Genomic DNA, 19,127 nt, shown 5'->3' with positions numbered 1-19,127 from the left:
TGCCTCCACCCACGCCTCTGCTCAGCAGTCACCCACGCCTCTGCTCAGCTGGCACTCTGCGCCCAGCGTCCACTCTCTGCTCCCGCGCGCTCAGATTTCGCGTGCGTTCTTGACTTAATGGGGTCCTAAGTCTTGCTGCTCTCAGGAACAGGTCCCAGAGCTGCCGATGACTCGATGGGTGCCCCAAACTTGCTCTATTTCTTTTTAGCTGGGTTTGGAGCTATAGGTGAGTGTGGAGGGGATGGAGGTGGGGCGGTTGCGCAGCCCGCGATTGAGAGCCCTTTTTTAGCCTGGAAATGTCTCGATTCCATGTACCTTCCACGCTGTGCCCTGTTGTGGGGTTCCTCCGTTCGTCTGGACTTGTTTTTATGTCCCCTTGAGGAGTTTTGTGTGTTTCGGTCAGGAGAGGTTAAGAGCTGCTTCTTACTCTGCCGCCATCTTAACCCGGAAGCCCAAGTGAAAGTCGTCAGTTGTTTTTTTGATAAAATATTTTATGTTTTCATCTATTTTTCATTCTTTTGATTCTACTTTATTATTTCTTGATTTCTCATGAAATCATTAATTTCTAGATAGTCAATTCAGATTTTTCAAGGCTTGATTTTCCTCTGTCAATTTTTGGTTCTCCTTTTTCAATTGGCCCATTTCTTTGTGCATTACTTTCATTTTTTCTTGCATCACTTTCCTTTCTCCTTTCATCACTTTAATTTCTCTTTCCCATTTTTCCTCTGCCTTTCTCAATTGTTTTTTTTTATAATGTAATTTTTTTTTTAAAAACCCTTAACTTTTGTGTATTGACTTATAGGTGGAAGAGTGGTAAGGGTAGGCAATGGGGGTCAAGTGACTTTCCCAGGGTCACACAGCTGGGAAGTGTCTGAGGCCGGATTTGAACCTAGGACCTCTGGTCTCTAGGCCTGGCTCTCAATCCACTGAGCTACCCAGCTGCCCCTCAATTGGTTTTTGATGTTCTATTTGAGTTCTTCCAGAATCTGTGTCCAATCCATATTTTTCTTTTGGACCTTTGGTGTGTTTCCTTTGCTTTTACTGTCCCTTTCTGTGTCTTATTCTTTTTCTCCATAAAAATTCTTTAGAGTTAGGTGCTTTTTTTGTTGTTTGTTCATTTTCCCTATCTAATTATAGATAGGCTTGGGCAGGATGATGTGATTGTCTGAGGGATGAGAGCTCTGAAAGCTCCCTCCCCCTGCTGATTTAGATGAGCCTTGAGATGCTGATGGCTTAAAGACTTGCCTCAGGCTTAGGTGTAAGCTTTTGATCTCATGCTGATCTTGATCAGTTCAAGTTGAAAAAAGAAATATACCTCCCAAAGAAGATATATTGATTGGGAAGTACCTAGATGAATTGGTTTTGAAAAAACCCACCTAGGGACCTTCCCAGGGCCAGTGAAGCACAGTGAAGCACCCTTGAGACTATAGGAAACCAAGTTTATTTTACTTATTAAGGTTAGGGAAATGGAGGTAAGATCCTAACTCTACATAGCTCTATCTCCTCCCACTTCCTATGCTCCTCTCATGAGAGAGCTCTTCTGATCTTCTTTAAACCCTTCTTAGTCACTTCCTATTCTTTCAAACCCCAAAAAACCATCCGACTACCTTGCTAAATTAAATATCCTAGATTGTCTCTAAAAGACTGAGGTGAATGGACTCAGGTGGACTGAGTCCTTCCCCAAGTCTGTGTTTGGCTTCTTAGGTAAAACCCAAAATCCCAGATGTAAAACCCTTTGGTTTACCTTAGCCAAATTGTCTACAGTCAGATTGATCACAGCACTTCAGAGAAACACAGATCACCTCCTAGGTATTCTTCCAAACCCAAGAACCTCCTAGTTTTTCCAAAAAGTTATTTTCCGGGAGTTGATGGAGCCACTGTTCTCCTAGCTCAGAGAAAGGACAGTTCATGAGTGACAGTTTTTCTCAGTTAACTCCCCAAACCCTCCTCTGCAGAACTTCCTCTTCTGGAATCTTTTCCAGGGTTTATGGCTAAATTCTCCTCTCTCCCTTTTAGAGACAACCTTTGCATTTTCCCCTATCTTTTATTCCTCTATCTTCACAAAGGGCTTATCAAATTCTAGCCTCAGACTTAGTCTTAAGTTTTTGGTTTCACTGTGTACTTGATCTAATCTGGCACACCCTTGATTGCCCTGTCTTGGAGCTCTGCCCTGAACTTTAGGCAAAAAAAGATCAGTACTTATTACTTAGTACTATCATCCACCCCAAAGTATGAATTAAGTCCTTATCCCAAGCCCAGACTAGAATTCCCTGGGCCTGGGGTCCAGATTTCTCCACAGGTTTGAAATTTTGAGGGATATAGGTTAGTTCATACCTCTATTTACTTAAGCAGGGTCTTAGGTCTGGATGTTGGCTTGGGTATAGGTTCCTGAACCTCAGAGAGGAGATGTGGTGTGGGGGGTTGTGGCTCACTCTTGGCTTGCTCTTCCCTACTTACTATAGATTCTTGCTGGGTCTGCTCTCCTCTCCCCCGAGTGCCCAGATGTTTGTTGCCTACTTTTTGGGTTTTTATTTTCTTGAAAACTGTTTCACTCTGTCTCCTTTTTGGTTCTTTCACTCCTATATTCATTTTGTGGCAATAATTTAAACTTGGTTGTAGAGGATTCTCTTGGTGGCATAGAGCTGCTGAGGATTATTCTGACATCTTCACTCCACCCTGGAACCTGTATTAGTTTTTAAGATAATGTTTTTGACTTAATCATTTGTATTTAAATATAAATAAATATACTGACTATGATCTTGAAGCGACCACTTTTGAGGCATATTTCAAACAACCAGTAGTGCATATGATTAATTGACTAGGTTTGATCAAAATTGTGTTACTATTAGACAGAAACCATTGAAAGCCTCATAGAGAAAGATTCATGTGAATATTAGAATATAATAGAATACAATATTAGAATATAAAGGAATTTACAGGATTTATCATATTCATGATCAATACTTGATTTCCTCCAAAGGGTTTACAATGTAATTAATTTTTTCTAATACTTAGTACTGTATGTATGGTAGATATGAGGTAAAATCTGGTTGACAAAATCACAGCTATCCATTTCTGAATTATTGATTCATCCATTTTCCTTTTTAAAAAATATGAATTCTCATTTCACTGGATCATTCCCTATTTTCTTTCTACTCTTCCAAAGTGGCAACTTGGTAGGGGTCCTGGACTAGGGTAGTATTCACTACTCTTTTCTTAACCCATTTGTCTCTAATAGCTTCATTGTATTACAGCAATTAGTTGGGGATTTGTTGTTATTGTTGTTATTTCTTAGGGGTCATATGATGGCCCCTAATATAAAAATAAATTTGTTGTTTATTTTTAATATTCATTAAATTTTTTAAAAATTCTACATTCTCTCTCTCCCCCACACCCATTGAGATGGCAAGAAACATGATTCAGTTATACATGTGAAATCATGCAAAGCATTTATATATTGGCCATATTGGAAAAAAGAAAAAAGAAAAACAAAGTGAAAAAAAATTAAGCTTAAACTGAACTCAGGTTCCACTTATTCCCTCTCTGATTCAAACCTCAAACTGAACAATTTCCATTTCAACATATCTGAAAAAATCATATAGCCTCTACTTCAACACCCCTAAACTTTCTAGATAGTCCATTGTACTTTTAGATAACTCTAATTAGGAGGTTGTTTTTAAAGAAAAAAATGTAAAGCCTAAATTTACTTCTTTTTTTTTCCATCCAGATTGACCTTATGGGATCAAAAGAAAACTTCCCTTCTCATGACAGCCTTTTAAATGCTTTAATACATCTCAGATGTTTCCCATGAGTCTTCTTTTCTCTGAGTTAAACATGTTCATTTCTTTCAAGTCATCTTTATATGCCCTTTGCCACCCTGGCTGACCTTCTCTGAATACTCTAGTTTATCAATGCCCTTCTTAAACTATGTTGCCCAGAACTGGATCAATGCTCTAGATAAGGTCTGATAAGAGTAGAGTACAATGAGACTATAACCTCCTTATTCTTAGAAACTACTTAGAGACTCAAGATGGAGACAGTAGCAGCAAAAGCTAAAACTGCTTTGACAGTTCTTCCAAACCAATCCTTAAAAAGTACCTCAAAATGACAGAAGTAAAAAACCAATAGCAAGATGGAGTAAGGGTGCTCCTGGGCTGAATGTATCTTGAAAGGAAGGCAGAGTTGATTTTCATGGGATAAGGGGGAACTGGAAGCATAATTGCATTCAGAGGCTGACCACGTCCCCCATCTACTTCACCAGATCCTGTGACTATGCATAAACTAACTTCAGGATCCTAGGATGCAGGCTACAGCAACAAAAGAGCAACTCAGACCCATCCCTTTTGAATCAAAAGGTCATAGAAGAAATCCAGTCTTTAAAAATTAGAATTGGGCAAATAGAAGCTAATGACTTCACAGGACATCAAGAAACAAAAAAACAAAATCAAAAGATTGAAAAAATAGGAGAAAATAGGAAATATTTCTTTGAAAAAAACAACTGACCTGGAAAACAGATCCAGGAGAGACAATTTAAAATTATTGGACTTCCTGAAATTCATGACAAAAAAAGCCTACACATCATATTACAAGATATTATTCAAGAAAACTACCCTAATATTCTTGAACACAATGGTAAAATAGTAATTAAAAGAAACCACAGATCCCCTCCTGCAATAAATCCCCAAATGACAATTCCCAGGAATGTCATAGATAAATTCAGGAGTTCCCAGGTCAAGGAGAAGTTACTGTAAGCAGCTAGAAGAAACAATTCAAAAATCATGGAGCCCTAGTCAGGACTACATAGGATCTGGCAGCTTCCACATTAAAGGACCAGAAGGCTTGGAATATATTCAAGAAGGAAAGGGAACTTGTTTTACAACCAACATTCACCTACCCATCAAAAATGACTCTATTCTTTCAGAAGAAAGTATGGCCATTTAATAAAATAGAAGAACTCCTAGCATTCCTGAAGAAAAGACCAGACAGAAAATTTGAAGTCCAAATACAAAATTCAAGAGAAGCATGAAAAGATAAATAAGGAAGAGAAAAAATTTAAGGGCTTCAATAAGATCAAATTATTTATATTCCTATAGGGAAAGATGATATCTGTAATGCTTAAAAATTATTATCATTGTCATAGTAGTTAGAAGAAGTATATATAGTAAAATAGGTGGATAGTCTTTCAGGCTGCTTTGTAGTGGTGAGATACCAAGATTGAGGGTATCCCACAGTGAGGAGACCCATACAGGCCTCAATAGGGTTCAGCTCACTTTTCAAACTCTTAGTTTACAAAACATTTCAGGGTTTATTTTAAACCTAAGTAAACTTGAAGGGAGGATTAGGGAATAGACTACCCTGATCTAAGGGGTTCTAACTAAACCACCTCCCTTTCTAAGAACCCTGCGAAGAGTTGTCTTCTGGCTGCCTACCACTACTCTGGCTGTTTAGAAAATCCTGGTTAACTACTACCTGAAATAACAATCCTCTCAGATAATGTTTGGTTAGATTTTATAGTCTTTTAGTGTAATTAGGCTGACCCCTTTATTCCAGGGATCAACCCTCTTTGGGTTAGATCCAGGATGACTTCAGGCCTGTCCCACAGACAGTTTACTGGCTGGCCAGCAGAGATCAAGCAGCTGGGAACACTTTCTCAGGACACTGGAACAGGAGTGGATCACAGGTAGGCATGCTGTATGCCAACAGAACAGCAAGATCTATAGCTTTGGCTTTAAGGGGATAGGAAACAACCCCCCTCCTAAGATTGTAGTGATCCCAAGCAGGGGGAAGTTGTCAGCTTCAGGTTGTTTCTCCAATCGAAAGTCCAAAAGACCCTTGGCAGCACTCTGTGTACTATTTTATATATTCCCCAGATTCCAGAACCAGCTCTGTGGTTCCAGGTTTGCAGCAATGTCTTGCACACTGCTCTCAGTGCAAAATCTCTCTCTTACCTATTTGCACCCATTCTCTCCTTTCCTTATAATACTAGACAGAAAATATGTTAGTTAACTTTTTAGGATATTATGTAAAAAAAACTGGGATGAAAAAGAGGATCATATTAAGAGAAAGGGGAAGAGAAAAGTAAAATGGGATAAATTATATCACAACAAGAGGTGTGGAGGTAGGGATACTATTATAGTAGAGGCAAAGATGAGGGTAGTGTTGGGTAAAACTTAAACCTAATTCACATTGGAATTGGTTCAGAGAGGGAAGAACCTCCAGATTCATTCGGGTATAGAATCCTATCTTATTCTATAGAGAATTATATGGGCAATTAAAAAGGGGTAGTGGGGAGGGGAGAAATATAAGGGAAGATGAAATTGGAGGAGGTCATTAAGAGACCCTACAGAGAAGTAGGAGAGGAATAAGAAGAGTGGTGTTGGGAAGGGTAGTAATATGAGGGAAAGGAAGGGGAAAGAGGGAGTGACTAAAAGCAAAACATGGGTGTAGAGGGAAGGAGTGAAAGGAGAAAGGGCAGGATTAAAAAAGGAAATCAAGACAGAGGGGAATACACAGATGGTCATCATAACTGAGAATGTCAGTTGGATGGACTTGCCCATAAAGCAGATAGCTGATAGCAGAGTGGATTAAAAACCAGAATCCTACTGTTTGTTGTTTACAAGAAACACATTTTGAAGCAGGTAGACACACACAGAATAAAGGTAAGAGGCTAGAGCAGAATCTATTGGGCTTCAGGTGAGAAAAAAAGCAGGAATAGCAATTATCATCTCAGGAAAAGCTAAAGGAAAAAATAGATCTGATTAAATGAGATATATAAGTCAATTACATCTTGATAAAAAGTAGTATAGATAATGAAGAAATGCCAGTGCTTAACAGACATGCACCAAATGGTGTAGCATCCAGATTTCTAAAGGAGAAACTATTGGAGCTTAAGGAGGAAATAGATTGTAAAACTATACTAGTGGAGCACCTAAACCTTCCCCTATCAGAACTAGATAAATCTAACCAAAAAATAAACAAGAAAGAAGTAAAGGAAGTGAATGAAATTTTAGAAAAGTTAAGAGTGAATAAATTTATAGAGAAAATTGAGTAAGGATAAAAAGGAATATTCCTTCTTTTTAGAAGCACATGGTACATATACACAAACCGATCGTGTACCAGGGGATAAAATCTTTGCAACCAAATGCAGAAAAGCAGAAATAATAAATGCAATGTTTTCAGATCAGAGTGCAATAAAATTATAATCAATAAAGGTTCATTGAGAGGCATATTTAAAATTAATAATCGAATTTTTCAAAATGGATAGATAGAAGAAGAAATCACAGAAACACTCACTGATTTCATTGAAGAGAATGACAATGAGGAGACAATGTATCAAAATTTATGGGATGCAGGCAAAGAAATACTCATGGGAAAATTTATATCCCTGAATGCTTATGTAAATAAAATAGAGAAAAAACATATCAATGTTTAGAACTAAAAAAAATTAGAAAAAGAGCAAATTAAAAATTCCCAGCTAAAGACTAAATTGGAAATCCTAAAAATCAAAGAAGAAATTAATAAAAGTAAAAAAAAATAAACTAATAAATAAAACAAGGAATTTGTTCTAGGAAAAAACAAATAAAATAGAGTATTAGTTAATTTGATTAAAAAAAGAAAGAAGAGAATCAATTTACTTGTATCAGAAATGAAAAGGTGATTTCACTTCTAATAAAGAGGAATTTAAATTAATGATTAGGAACTTTTGCACCCAATTATATGATAATAAACCTTAAAATTTAGGTGAAATGGATGAATTTTTAGAAAAATATGAATTGCTCTGGTTAACAAAAGAGGAAATAGAATTCTTAAATAATCCTATCTCAGAACAAGGGATTGAACAAGTCATTAATGAATTTCCCAAGGAAAAATCCTTAAGGTCAAATGGATTCATAAGCGAGTTCTATCAAAAATTTAAAGAACAATTAATCCCAAAGCAATACAAACTATTTGGCAAAATAAGCAAAGAAGGAGTCCTACAAAATTCTTTTCAGGACACAAATAAGGGGCTAATTAAAATAATAGCAAAGAGACAATAGCAATATTACACAAAGATTATTCACCAAGATCAAGTAGGGTTTATACCAGGAATGCAAGTCTGATTTAATATTAGGAAAACCATCAGCATAATTTATCATATCAATAATCAAACTAACAGAAATCACATGCTTATCTCAACAGCTGCAGAAAAAGCCTTTGACAAAATAAAGCACCCATTCCTATTGAAAACACTAGAAAACATTGTGAATAAAATGGCCTTTCCTTAAAATAATGAGTAGTGTTTATTTAAAACCATCAGCAAATATCATCTGCAATGAGGATAAGTTAGAAGCCTTCCCAATAAGATCAGGAGGGAAGCAAGGATGCCCATTATCATTGCTATTATTTAATATTGTACTACGAATTAGAGAAGAAAGAAATTAAAGGAATTTAAAATAGGCAGGAAGGAAACTAAACTATTACTCTCTGCAGATGATATAATGGTATAGTTAGAGAATCCTAGAAAATCAACTAAAAAGCTAGTTGAAATAATTAATAACCTTAACAATGTTGCAGGATGCAAAATAAACCCACATAAATCAGTCATCATTTCTATATATTTCCAACAAAACTCAGTAGCAAGAATTAGAAAGAGAAACTGCTTAAAATCACCCTAAACAACACAAAATAACCTGGGAATCTATTTACCAAGATAAATGCAGGAATTATTTGAACACAATTACAAAACACTTTTCACACAAATAAAATTAGATCTAAACAATCGGAAAAAAATTAATTGTTCATGAGTAGGTTGAACTAATAGAATAAAAATGAAAATCTTACATAAATTAGTGCCATACCTATCAAACTACCAAAAAAACTTTTTATAGAACTAGAAAATTGTAACAAAATTCATCTGTGTAATGAAGTAATTTAGGGAATAGAATGTCTGTCAGCTTTGAGCATTCTGTATTGGAATGCAACTGGGGTAGGAGTGAAACTGTCAGTGCTGGTGTGAGAAGGGTTTGGAGGAGAAGTCCAGCCAGCAGTGACTCCATGAAACTCTCTTAGGACTCCATTTCTTGTCAGTTAGCTAATTCTAGTTATAGAAATACCTCTCCCACTCTCCTTAACCTTTTTATACATTAAAACTATTTTGTTTTCCTTCCTGTTTGTTTTCTCTCACCTCAAAGAACCCATAGTGTGTGAGTGTTATTCCCTGGTTTGTGATAGAGACCAGTAATTCCAACTGCTATTCCTTTAGTGAAAGGGTTATCAGATTTACGCAGGCTCTGATACCCTATCCTTCTTTGTGAGTTTAATCTGTGAGTAGCAGTTGCCCAAAACACCTACTGGTTTCTCATAGATTAACTTATATTTATATATTCTTTTAAAATTTGGAAGAATAAAAGGCCAAGAACTTGAAAGAAAACTAATGACAAAAAATGTGAAGGATGGTGACCTAGAATTACCAGATCTTAACTGTACAAGTAATCATCAAAACAATTACTGGCAGTAACGGAAGGGTAGATCAATGGAATAGTCTAAGGGTAAATGACCTCAACAATCTAGTGTTTGATAAACCCATGTATCCCAGCTTTGGGGATAAGAAATCACTAATTGACAAAAACTGCTGGGAAAATTGGAAAACAACATGACAATAATTAGGTTTAGATCAATATCTCATACCCTATACCAAGATAAAGTCAAAATGGGTTTATGGTTTAAACAAAAAGAGTGACATTATAAGTAAATTAGGAGAATGTAGAAGAGTTTATCTGTCAGATCTATGGAAACAGGATGAATTTATGACCAAACAGGAGATAGAGAACACTACAAAATGTAAAATGAATCATTTTGATTATATTAAATTAAAAAGGTTTTGTACTATCAAAACCAATGCAACTAAGATTAGGAGGGAAGTAATAAGCTGGGAAAAAAGTTTTTATAACAAATTTCTCTGACAAAGGTCTGATTTCTTAAATATATGAAGAATAAATCAAATTTATAAAAATCCATGGTCAAGAGATATGAATAGGAAGTTTTCAGATGAAGAAATCAAAGGTAGCAATAATCATATAAAAACGTGCTAAATTCCTCTTGATTAAAGAAATGCAAATTAAAGCAATTCTGATCTACCACCTCACACCTATCAGATTGGCCAATATAACAGAAAAGGAAAATTATAAATGTTGGAGGGTGTTTGGACACTGATGCATTGCTGGTGGAGTTGTGAACTGATACAATCATTCTGGAGGGCAATTTTTATAATTATGTCCAAAGAGCTATAAAAGAATGCATACTTTTTGATCCAGTAATACCACTACTGAGCCTGTATCCCAAAGAGATTTAAAAAAAGTGGGAAAGGACCTATTTGTACAAAAATAATCATAGCTGCTCTTTTTGTGGTGGCAAAGAATTGGAAACTAAAAGGATGTCCCTTAGCTGGAGAATGGCTGAATAAATTGTGGTATATGATGGTGATAGAATACTATTGTGCTATAAGAAGAACAGGATGATTTCAGAAAGAACTGGAAAGGCCTATGTGAATTGATGCATAATGAAATAAGTAAAACCAGGATATCATCATACCCATTAACTGCCATATTGTGGAATGATCAAATGTAGTAGATTTTTCTACTAAGAGCATTACAGTGAGCCAGGACAATTCTGAGGATTTATGAAAAATAATTCTCTCTACCTCTAGAGAAAGAACTGTTGGAGTAGAAATACAAGTGAAAACATATGATCTATTTGATCTTATTTGGGTATTTGTTTTGGGGTTTTGGTTCTATTACATTATTTGCTTACAAATGTTAAGTGAATTTTTCTTAATTTCTCCCTTTTTATATTTAAAAGTCAAGGGAGCAAAAAGATTTCTGAGTAAGAGCCCCTCTGCTGTGCAAACTGTCAGTTGGTGACAGAAGGATGTGGCCAAAAGTTAGTTACTGCTGGCAGCTGGAAAGGATTTTTGATCTCTGGGTCCTCTGGCGAGGGGAGTGTGTGGGTAGTGTCTCTCTCTGGGACTGACAGTTGGAGACTGAGAAATGGATTTAAGGCCTTAACAGCCTTATTGATTATTGATTATCTTGGGTAGATATGTAGATAGATAGTGGGTAAATTATTAGATAGTCAGAGTAGAAAAGTTAGACTGGAGCCTGACAATGGCCGAAGACACTGCCCTTGAAGGCAGGTAAGATTTAGGGATTTTTAGAAAAATTTTAGTTAGGATTGGGATCTTAGGTATAATTATGAGCTATTGTAAGATAACTCTCACTTTCCTCCATTCTATTTCCTATTTGTACTTTTCTAATAATAAACTAAGCGTAAGAAACTGCTTTCCTGACTTTTGTTCAAATTTCTACATCAAAAATGTAACCCTTCACACAAAAATGAATAATATGGGAACGTGTTTTGCTTGATAATACATGCATAACCCAGATTGAATTGTTTGTCTGCTCCAGGAAGGGGAGAGAAAAAAGGAGGAGACAATATGCCACATGACTTTGGAAAACTTAGGTGGAAATTTGTTATTAAGAAAAAAAAAGAAACTATTTAGAAAGTAGAAACTTAATCCAAAACTTAATCCAACTCATTTGACTGCCGTATCAGTCCTCCTTTTTCATATTGAACTTGTGTTCTACTAAGATTCCAACATCTTTTTCAGAACTACTTTCTAATCCTATCTCCCCTATCTTAAACCTTCAAAGTTGATTTTCTGGAACTCAAGTAGATGTCTTTACAATTTACATTCTTACCCTTGTGATTAAATTATTTTTTAAATAAAGTCAATGGGAAACTGTCACCTTCTCCTCATATTTAATTCTTTTGATGACAGCTATTATTGAATTACTGTGGCTATTTAGCAAAGGGGAAATAATTTTCTTTATTTCTTTATTATTTGTAATACATTTAAAAGATGATTTCTATTTCCATTTTTGGCTTTGCAAATGTCATCACCTTGTCTCCTTTACTTTCCTATTTTAATTGAAAGCACCATTATCAGAAACCCAGAATTTATGAAGATAAGATTGATGGGGAGACTTTCTAATGCTCTTTCTTTTTTTTTTAACTCCTTAATTTTATTTATTTTAAATTCAATTATATTTTATTTCCAGTTCCAAATTCTCTACCTCCCTTTACATATTCCTCTACTTATTAAAATGGTAAGAAAAAGTCCATTATAAATATAAATGGCATGTAAAATATATTTCCACTTTAGCTATGTTCTAAAAAAATAAAGAAAAAAATAGAAGAAAATATGCTTCAATCAGTACAATGAAGTCAGCAGTTCTGTCTCTAGATATGGAGAGCATGTTTCCTCACAAGCCCCTTTGAATTCTTGTTGGTCACTGTGTTGATAAGTTACCAACTCTTTCAAAGCTGGCTATCTTTACAATATTGCTATTACTGTATAAATCGTTGTCATGATTCTGATGACTTCATCTTGAATCGGTTCATATAAGTCTTCCCAGATTTTTCTGAAGCCCTCTCCTTCATCATTTCTTATAGTACAATAATATTCCATAATATTCCATGACATTCTTATACCATGGCTTGTTCAGCTATTTCCTAATTTATGAGCATCTCCTCAGTTTCTAGTTATTTACCACCACAAAAGAGCTGGTATCAATATTTTTGTACCTGTTGACCCTTTTTCTATTTTCTTAGTCTCTTGGGGGTATAAACCTATTGCTGGATCAAAGGGTATTTGTTCTATGCATTTTAATAGCTTTTTGGTCATAGTCCCAAGTTGCTTTCAACAATGATTATACTAGTTCACAGCTCTACCAACAGTGCATTAATTACCTATTTTTTCACATTCTCTACAATATTTGATTTTTTCCTTTTTTGATTTCTTGGCCTCATGGAAATGAGGTGGTACTTTGGAGTCATTTTCATGTACATTTCTCTCATTAGTGATTTTTCTGATGTTATTTGACTATTTCCTCTGTTTTACATAAACTAATTGTGATCTCTCTTAATAAGGATATCTCCAGTTGTGTCAGTTAACATATTTGCTTAACCAATGTGTACATGTGTGTTTTGTTGTTGTTTTTTAGTGACTTTTGAAGAGTGTAGCTCTTTGTAGATTTGATTGGCAATATTTTATAACCCACAATCTGACTTCCTTATCAACGGAAACTGGAAAAGGAGTCACTTCCTAGCATTGTCTTTCTGATGATCCCTAACACAATCTTTGAAACTCACCTTATTGTTTTATAGACATGTGGTTTTCACCTCCTCAGCTCCTGACTCTTCGTATTCTTGTAGTGCTAATCCCCTCCTACTAGGTGACAAAATGGATGGAACACTGGGAATGGAAACTAGAAGACCCGAGATGAAGCTGTGTCACCCTAAAAAAGTCATTTAACCTTTGCTTGCTTCAGTTTTATCAACTTTTGAATGGGTATAATAATAATAACTTATGTTTCAGGGTTTTTGAGTAGATCAAGTGAAATAATATTTGTATAGTGCTAAGTACAGTACCTAGTACAAAGTAGATAGCTGATAAATATTTACTTCCTTTCTTTTTCTCCTGGAGCCATTCCTCCACTCCCTTATAATCATTACTCTCTGTAGGATCGAAATTGTACTTGAAGTAGGACTGTCCTCTGTACCATTGTTGAATTTGTTATAGATATTGTTTCAGTTAGTAATTTTTCTGATCTAATATTAAAAATATAACCAGTGGGTACAACAAATATCTTTGTTAAACTATCTATATCAGTGATTCCCAAAGTGGGTGCTACCGCCCCCTAGTGGGTGCTGCAGCGATCCAGGGGAGTGGTGATTGGCCACAGTTGCATTTATCTTTCCTATTAATTGCTATTAAAATTAAAAAAAATTAATTTCCAGAGGGCTAAGTAATATTTTTTTTCTGGAAAGGGGGCGGTAGGCCAAAAAAGTTTGGGAACCACTGATCTATATACTGAATTTTCCCCAAATGTTCCTCAAAGTTATCTCTCCTGCTTGGCTCATATAAAGCTTTCTTTGAGATCGTATCCTTGTTTAGAATTATATTATCTAAATCCTGTTCTATCCAGTAAACAGACAAGAGCTGAAAGTCCTAGTTATCAGACCATAACCCTTGACTCCTATTTCCCTTTTCACATTCATTCAATCATAGAATTTAGAGCTGGAAGGGACCTTAGAGGTCATTTCTAATATCATAATTTCATAGATTATGTTAACATTCCTAAAGTTCTAATTGTGATAGTCATGTAGCCTTACGTATTAGTAGGCATTAATTTATACCATCTAAAAATTGATTTGAGTTTACCAAAGGTTGCTGCTCAATGCATGTCAAATAATAAATATAATAATAAAAATACCAACAGACATCTCTGAGTGTTGTGTAATTTCATCCATTGTGCCCATACATGAAATTATGACCTAAAATATCAAAGGAATAGAAATAATAATGTGATTCAAATATTATCTTTGAGTTAATTTTCCTGTTAAACACTTTCCCCTCTTCCTATGTAAAGAACTAATTTTGATTTTAGAGGGAGTCATAGAGAGTCCTGAGAGAATGTCTATGTCCTGAGAGAATAAAACCTACTAATAATATAAACTGCTGGATACTTCATAAGACTCTAACTTGTGCATTTCTGCAGGGTATTCAGTGAACCATAAGTATTTAATTATCATTAAATGACAAATAACTAAGTGAATGGAAGATGACTTTTATTATGGAAATGGTTTACCTCAAATTATTGTAACCTTTCCAAGAAGGCAAAGAACCAGTCTGTGTAGGAGAAGCTAATACTTTCTTTGTATTTTTCCTCTTCTTTTAGTTTTCATATTTTAATAAGGTTACCTTTCATATCTCTATTTCTAAGCCTAGTATAGCTCTGTCAGTTGCCAAGGGAATGATTACCAAGATTGTACATTCTGCATTACAAGTCTCTGGAAAGGTGACATGGGGGAAGGAAGGAAAGACATATTTTAGAATAAATACATAGAAAAATATTTTAAAAACAAACAGGTTATAAGATAAAAGCATTTCCTCTTTTGCAGGAAATCTCTTCAAGCATAATATCAAAAGGCACTTTGTATTGGAAACATTTTCTTTTTTGGAAAGGCTTATTGTATTTCACAGATATTTGAATTCATAGCCTTTTTATGTTTCACAAAGTGTCCCCACTTGACAAATTAGAAAGTAAATTATGAGTGGTTCAGGCTCACTTGAAGTCACTTAGTAAGTTAAAGAATGAGCTATAGCATGGGCTCAGATGGTTGGATACTCCACGCACTTTAATTATTGAAACATGCTATTTTTCTGTTATAATATCCAGTCCTTAAATAAATCAACCTGAAGCTCAAATAGCATACTCTTTAGAGTAGTCATTGCTTATTTATGTGATCTGGCTGCAATAAAATGGTCATCTGTTAATATGACCCTTAATGTGAAGAAAAGAATTCTTAAAAATTCCTTAAAATAGTATTAACTAAATCTCTTTGGAAATAAGAATTTATATTTTTAAAATGTCAAGCAAATTGAAAAAATGACAAGTAATTTAAAATGATGCAAAAATGACAATTAGAATTTGAAAATTTCTGAATTTACTTAAAAACCTACCCTTCACAGTATTTCAAATGTTTTTGTGGAAATTCATTTTCATAACCCCTTTATGAGTTCTTTATATTTTTTAGATAGACTCTTACACAAAAATGTGGGATTATAGCTGACGACTCTGAATTCAGTTTTTCTTTTGCTAGTCAAACTTGTCCTGTTGCCCATATTGTGACTTCTCCTTAGTAAAAATTTAAAGGTTAATGGTCTAATGCAACGGTCGGCAACCTTTTTGGCCGTGAGAGCCATAAACGCCTGCGGAAGGAGGAGGATGGAGGTGGAAGGTGCTAGAATATGGGGTGGGGGGCTGAAGGGCCCCCTGGGGTATATCCTGGGCGCTCTGCCCAGACTGGCTGGTTGGGAGGTAGAGCCAGATATGGCTTGAGAGCCATACGTTGCTGACCTCTCGTCTAATGATAAGATTTCTTTATTGTGTTTAGGGCAAAGTGTATTAAGAATGTCATCTCTTGGTTATATACACTAGTTTTGATTACAATTTATAAGACCTATTCAAGTTATTATATTTCTTCTCCTCCTGACTACTCTTTGGCCCTTTTGATGATCATTAGCTTCTCCATGAAGAGGATGGGAAGAAAATAGAATTTGTAACAGTTCAATATCAGATGAGGAAGGCTACTATCTTTTCATATTATTATTTGGTGCTCTTACCTAGATAGATAGGTGGTATTGTGAATAGGATGCTGGACCTGGAGTGAGGAATACCCGAGTTCAAATTCAACATTTGTCACTTATTAGCTGTGTGATTCTAGATAAGTAATTTAACCTCTACCTCAGTTTCCTCAACTCTAAAATGGGAATCATAATATTACCTCTCAGGGTTGTTTTGAGGATCACATAAGATAATATTTGTAAAACCCCACAGTGGGAGGCAGCTGGGTGACTCAGTGGATTAAGAGTCAGGCCTAGAGATGGGAGGTCCTAGGTTCAAATTTGGCCTCATACACTTCCCAGCTGTGTGATTGCGGGCAAGTCACTTAACCCTCATTCTCTAGCCTTTACTGCTCTTCTGCCTCAGAACCAATACATAGTACTGATTCTAAGATGGAAGGTAAGAGTTTAAAAAAACCCTACAGTGCAAGCATTTAGCAAAATGTTCGACCCCTTCCCACCAATGACAAATTGTTTTAACATTTGTTGCACCTAACATGCATGGATATTCTGTCTGTCTCTATAAATGAGGGGAGGGGATGCTAATGAAATTAATTACCCATTAGAGGACTTTTTTGGTGATGAGTCAGAAAACCTGGAAGAGCTAGGTATGCAAGAGCTCTCAAATGATAGGCTATTTATTTGGTTATTAATATTTTGATTTTGATAACCCTAAAAACTTGAAATGTAAGAGAAACAAACCTATCAGTAAATGTAGGATAAACAACAAAAGGGATAAAAATTTAATAAACAAAAAAAATAAAAATGATAAGTTTCATGGGACCTTAAGTCTTATGTCTGTGTATTAACAAATCAGATATATTATTTATCACTTATTTTGGAGCCACTTTTACAGCTAATCTGTATAAGTTAGGTAAAGTTGAATATTCCCATCTCCCTGCTGAGGGTCTAAAAGGCAAAACCTTATTTATTTGATTTTGTTGTTGTGATAAAGTCTAAAATTCAAGAAATTGTTTAAGTCAAGGGCGATTGTGGTTACTTTTCAAGTTTCAAAGTATCTTAACTCTAGGAATTTTTATGAAGCTGTCATATGACTGAATAAATATGGTGAGTCAATCAACTTACCTTGAAAATATTAGGAATTTCTTGAAATAGTGTTTAATCTTAGGAAGCTTTATTTGTCATAAAGCATGGAAAGTATACACAAAGTCTTCTGCATGGACAATTTTATTTTCCTTGCTTCCATTAGCTTGCCATATACTGGAATGCTCTGATAGCCTGGCTCGGGATGTTATCAGAACTATAGGTCAAGCTTTTGAGCTCCGATTCAAGCAGTATTTACAATGTCCTTCAAAGATACCCGTACTTCATGAATGGTAAGTAAAATGTGTGTTGCTTTGTTTTCAGTGTTCTTAAAAATGCACACAAGGGGAAAGCAATTTTCTAGTATAGTGTTTTGCATTAAGGTTGCTAAATTTTTGGCTAACGGAATCACCTGGAATATAATATGATAATGGCATAAGGAGATAAACAGATAAACTTCAACATTTGAATAATGCTTTCAACATTGGGAAAACCATTTTATAGTGACCAAGGTTACATTAAAAACTATTCCATTATAATTGTTTTTCTTTCCTGGAATGAACCCTGCAACTATGGAATGCCTCCATGTGTCACTTTTCACCAGGTTCATGTTACTTCTCATTGCATTTGTCTTATCAGCATCAATGAAAAACAATTTGTAAAACCTTCCTCTTTTTGGTAGGTGCCTGCTACTCAATGAAGTTATTGCACTGACAGTCTGTATTTTCTGGAAGTTTACAGTTCAAAACAATACCATCATCTATATATCAATCCTTTGCCTTATAAGAGCCATATTTGAGCTAACAATTATATAATGGCTTAAATTATTTTTCCATAATTTCCTTATATTATAAGGAGATAAAATAAAACAAGAAATGTCATTTTGAGCTAGTTAGAGTTAGGATTCACCTGGTCTAACCTCCTGTTTAAGACAGAAACATTATTGCCCAGTGGTTAGGCTATGGAATGAGAAAGGCTGAGTTCAATCCTAGCTATAATCCTGAGTGAGTCTTTTCACTTCTCAGTACCTCATCTTCCTCATCTGTAAAGTGAAAGGATTGGAGTTAGTGGCCTCTAAAGTCTCTTCCAGCTCTATAGCTATGACCTTAGGGACTCATGAATGTGTGGTAGTGGTTGCAATCCACAATGTGAAACTTAAAAAATTAAGAATTTGAAATGTCTACCTTCCCTTAAGAACCTGTTAATATGTGTGTCATCTGGGCTTCTTTCTAAGTCTTCTTAGAACAATTTAAGGATATTTTTAGTTTGCACAATCTCTTTGTTCCATTATTTTTAGTCTGTTATCCAAACTATGACTTTCTTTACTCGTCTGAAATTCATCTTTTGAGGAGGAGGGCAAGTGATCCCTAGTTCTAATGTTTTATTCTTGGAATTGATAAAAAAGATACATTTCCTATATTTCCTTTAATGATAATATAGATCTTACATATTCTTTTTTGGCTTTCATCTTTCTTGAATAGTTCTATTTTTGTTTTTCATTTATCAAAAATAATTTTAAAAAGCATGCACTTACATGCAAGGACACATAAGTAGTATTCTTATTCCCAGGTTCCAAGAATAAAATTTTTTTACTATACAGAGGATCTGATCTCAATGATTATTTCTTAGCAACATTTTCTTAATAGATTTCACTTTTTTTGTGAAAAATTAATTTCAAATGCATATTGGAATGGGAACAAATTTTAGATCTCCTAAGTTGAAGAGGCGGCATGAAATAATGAAAAGGGCACAGGACTGAGAGTTAGGAGATCTGGTTTCTAGTTTGGGCCTATTGAATCTTAAGACTGAAAAATTAAGAATTAAAACATATGATACTTTAGGTTTCTGACTGTTCTCA

The 19,127-nt window shown here is 35.1% G+C and overlaps 1 protein-coding gene across 1 annotated transcript in view; it reads left to right on the top strand.

Moving 5' to 3' along the window:
- SHC3 (SHC adaptor protein 3) overlaps positions 1 to 19,127 on the top strand; it is a 225,722-nt gene that overhangs the window by 127,195 nt on the left and 79,400 nt on the right. Inside the window, 1 exon segment of the mRNA XM_044657594.1 lies at positions 17,436 to 17,562. Coding sequence (XP_044513529.1) covers positions 17,436 to 17,562 — 127 coding nt within the window.

This window comes from Gracilinanus agilis, chromosome 1 (genome assembly GCF_016433145.1).
Source record: "Gracilinanus agilis isolate LMUSP501 chromosome 1, AgileGrace, whole genome shotgun sequence".
Taxonomy (NCBI): Eukaryota; Metazoa; Chordata; class Mammalia; order Didelphimorphia; family Didelphidae; genus Gracilinanus; species Gracilinanus agilis.
Note: the sequence above shows the minus strand (reverse complement) of the source record. Positions and strands in the feature narration are given on the sequence as shown.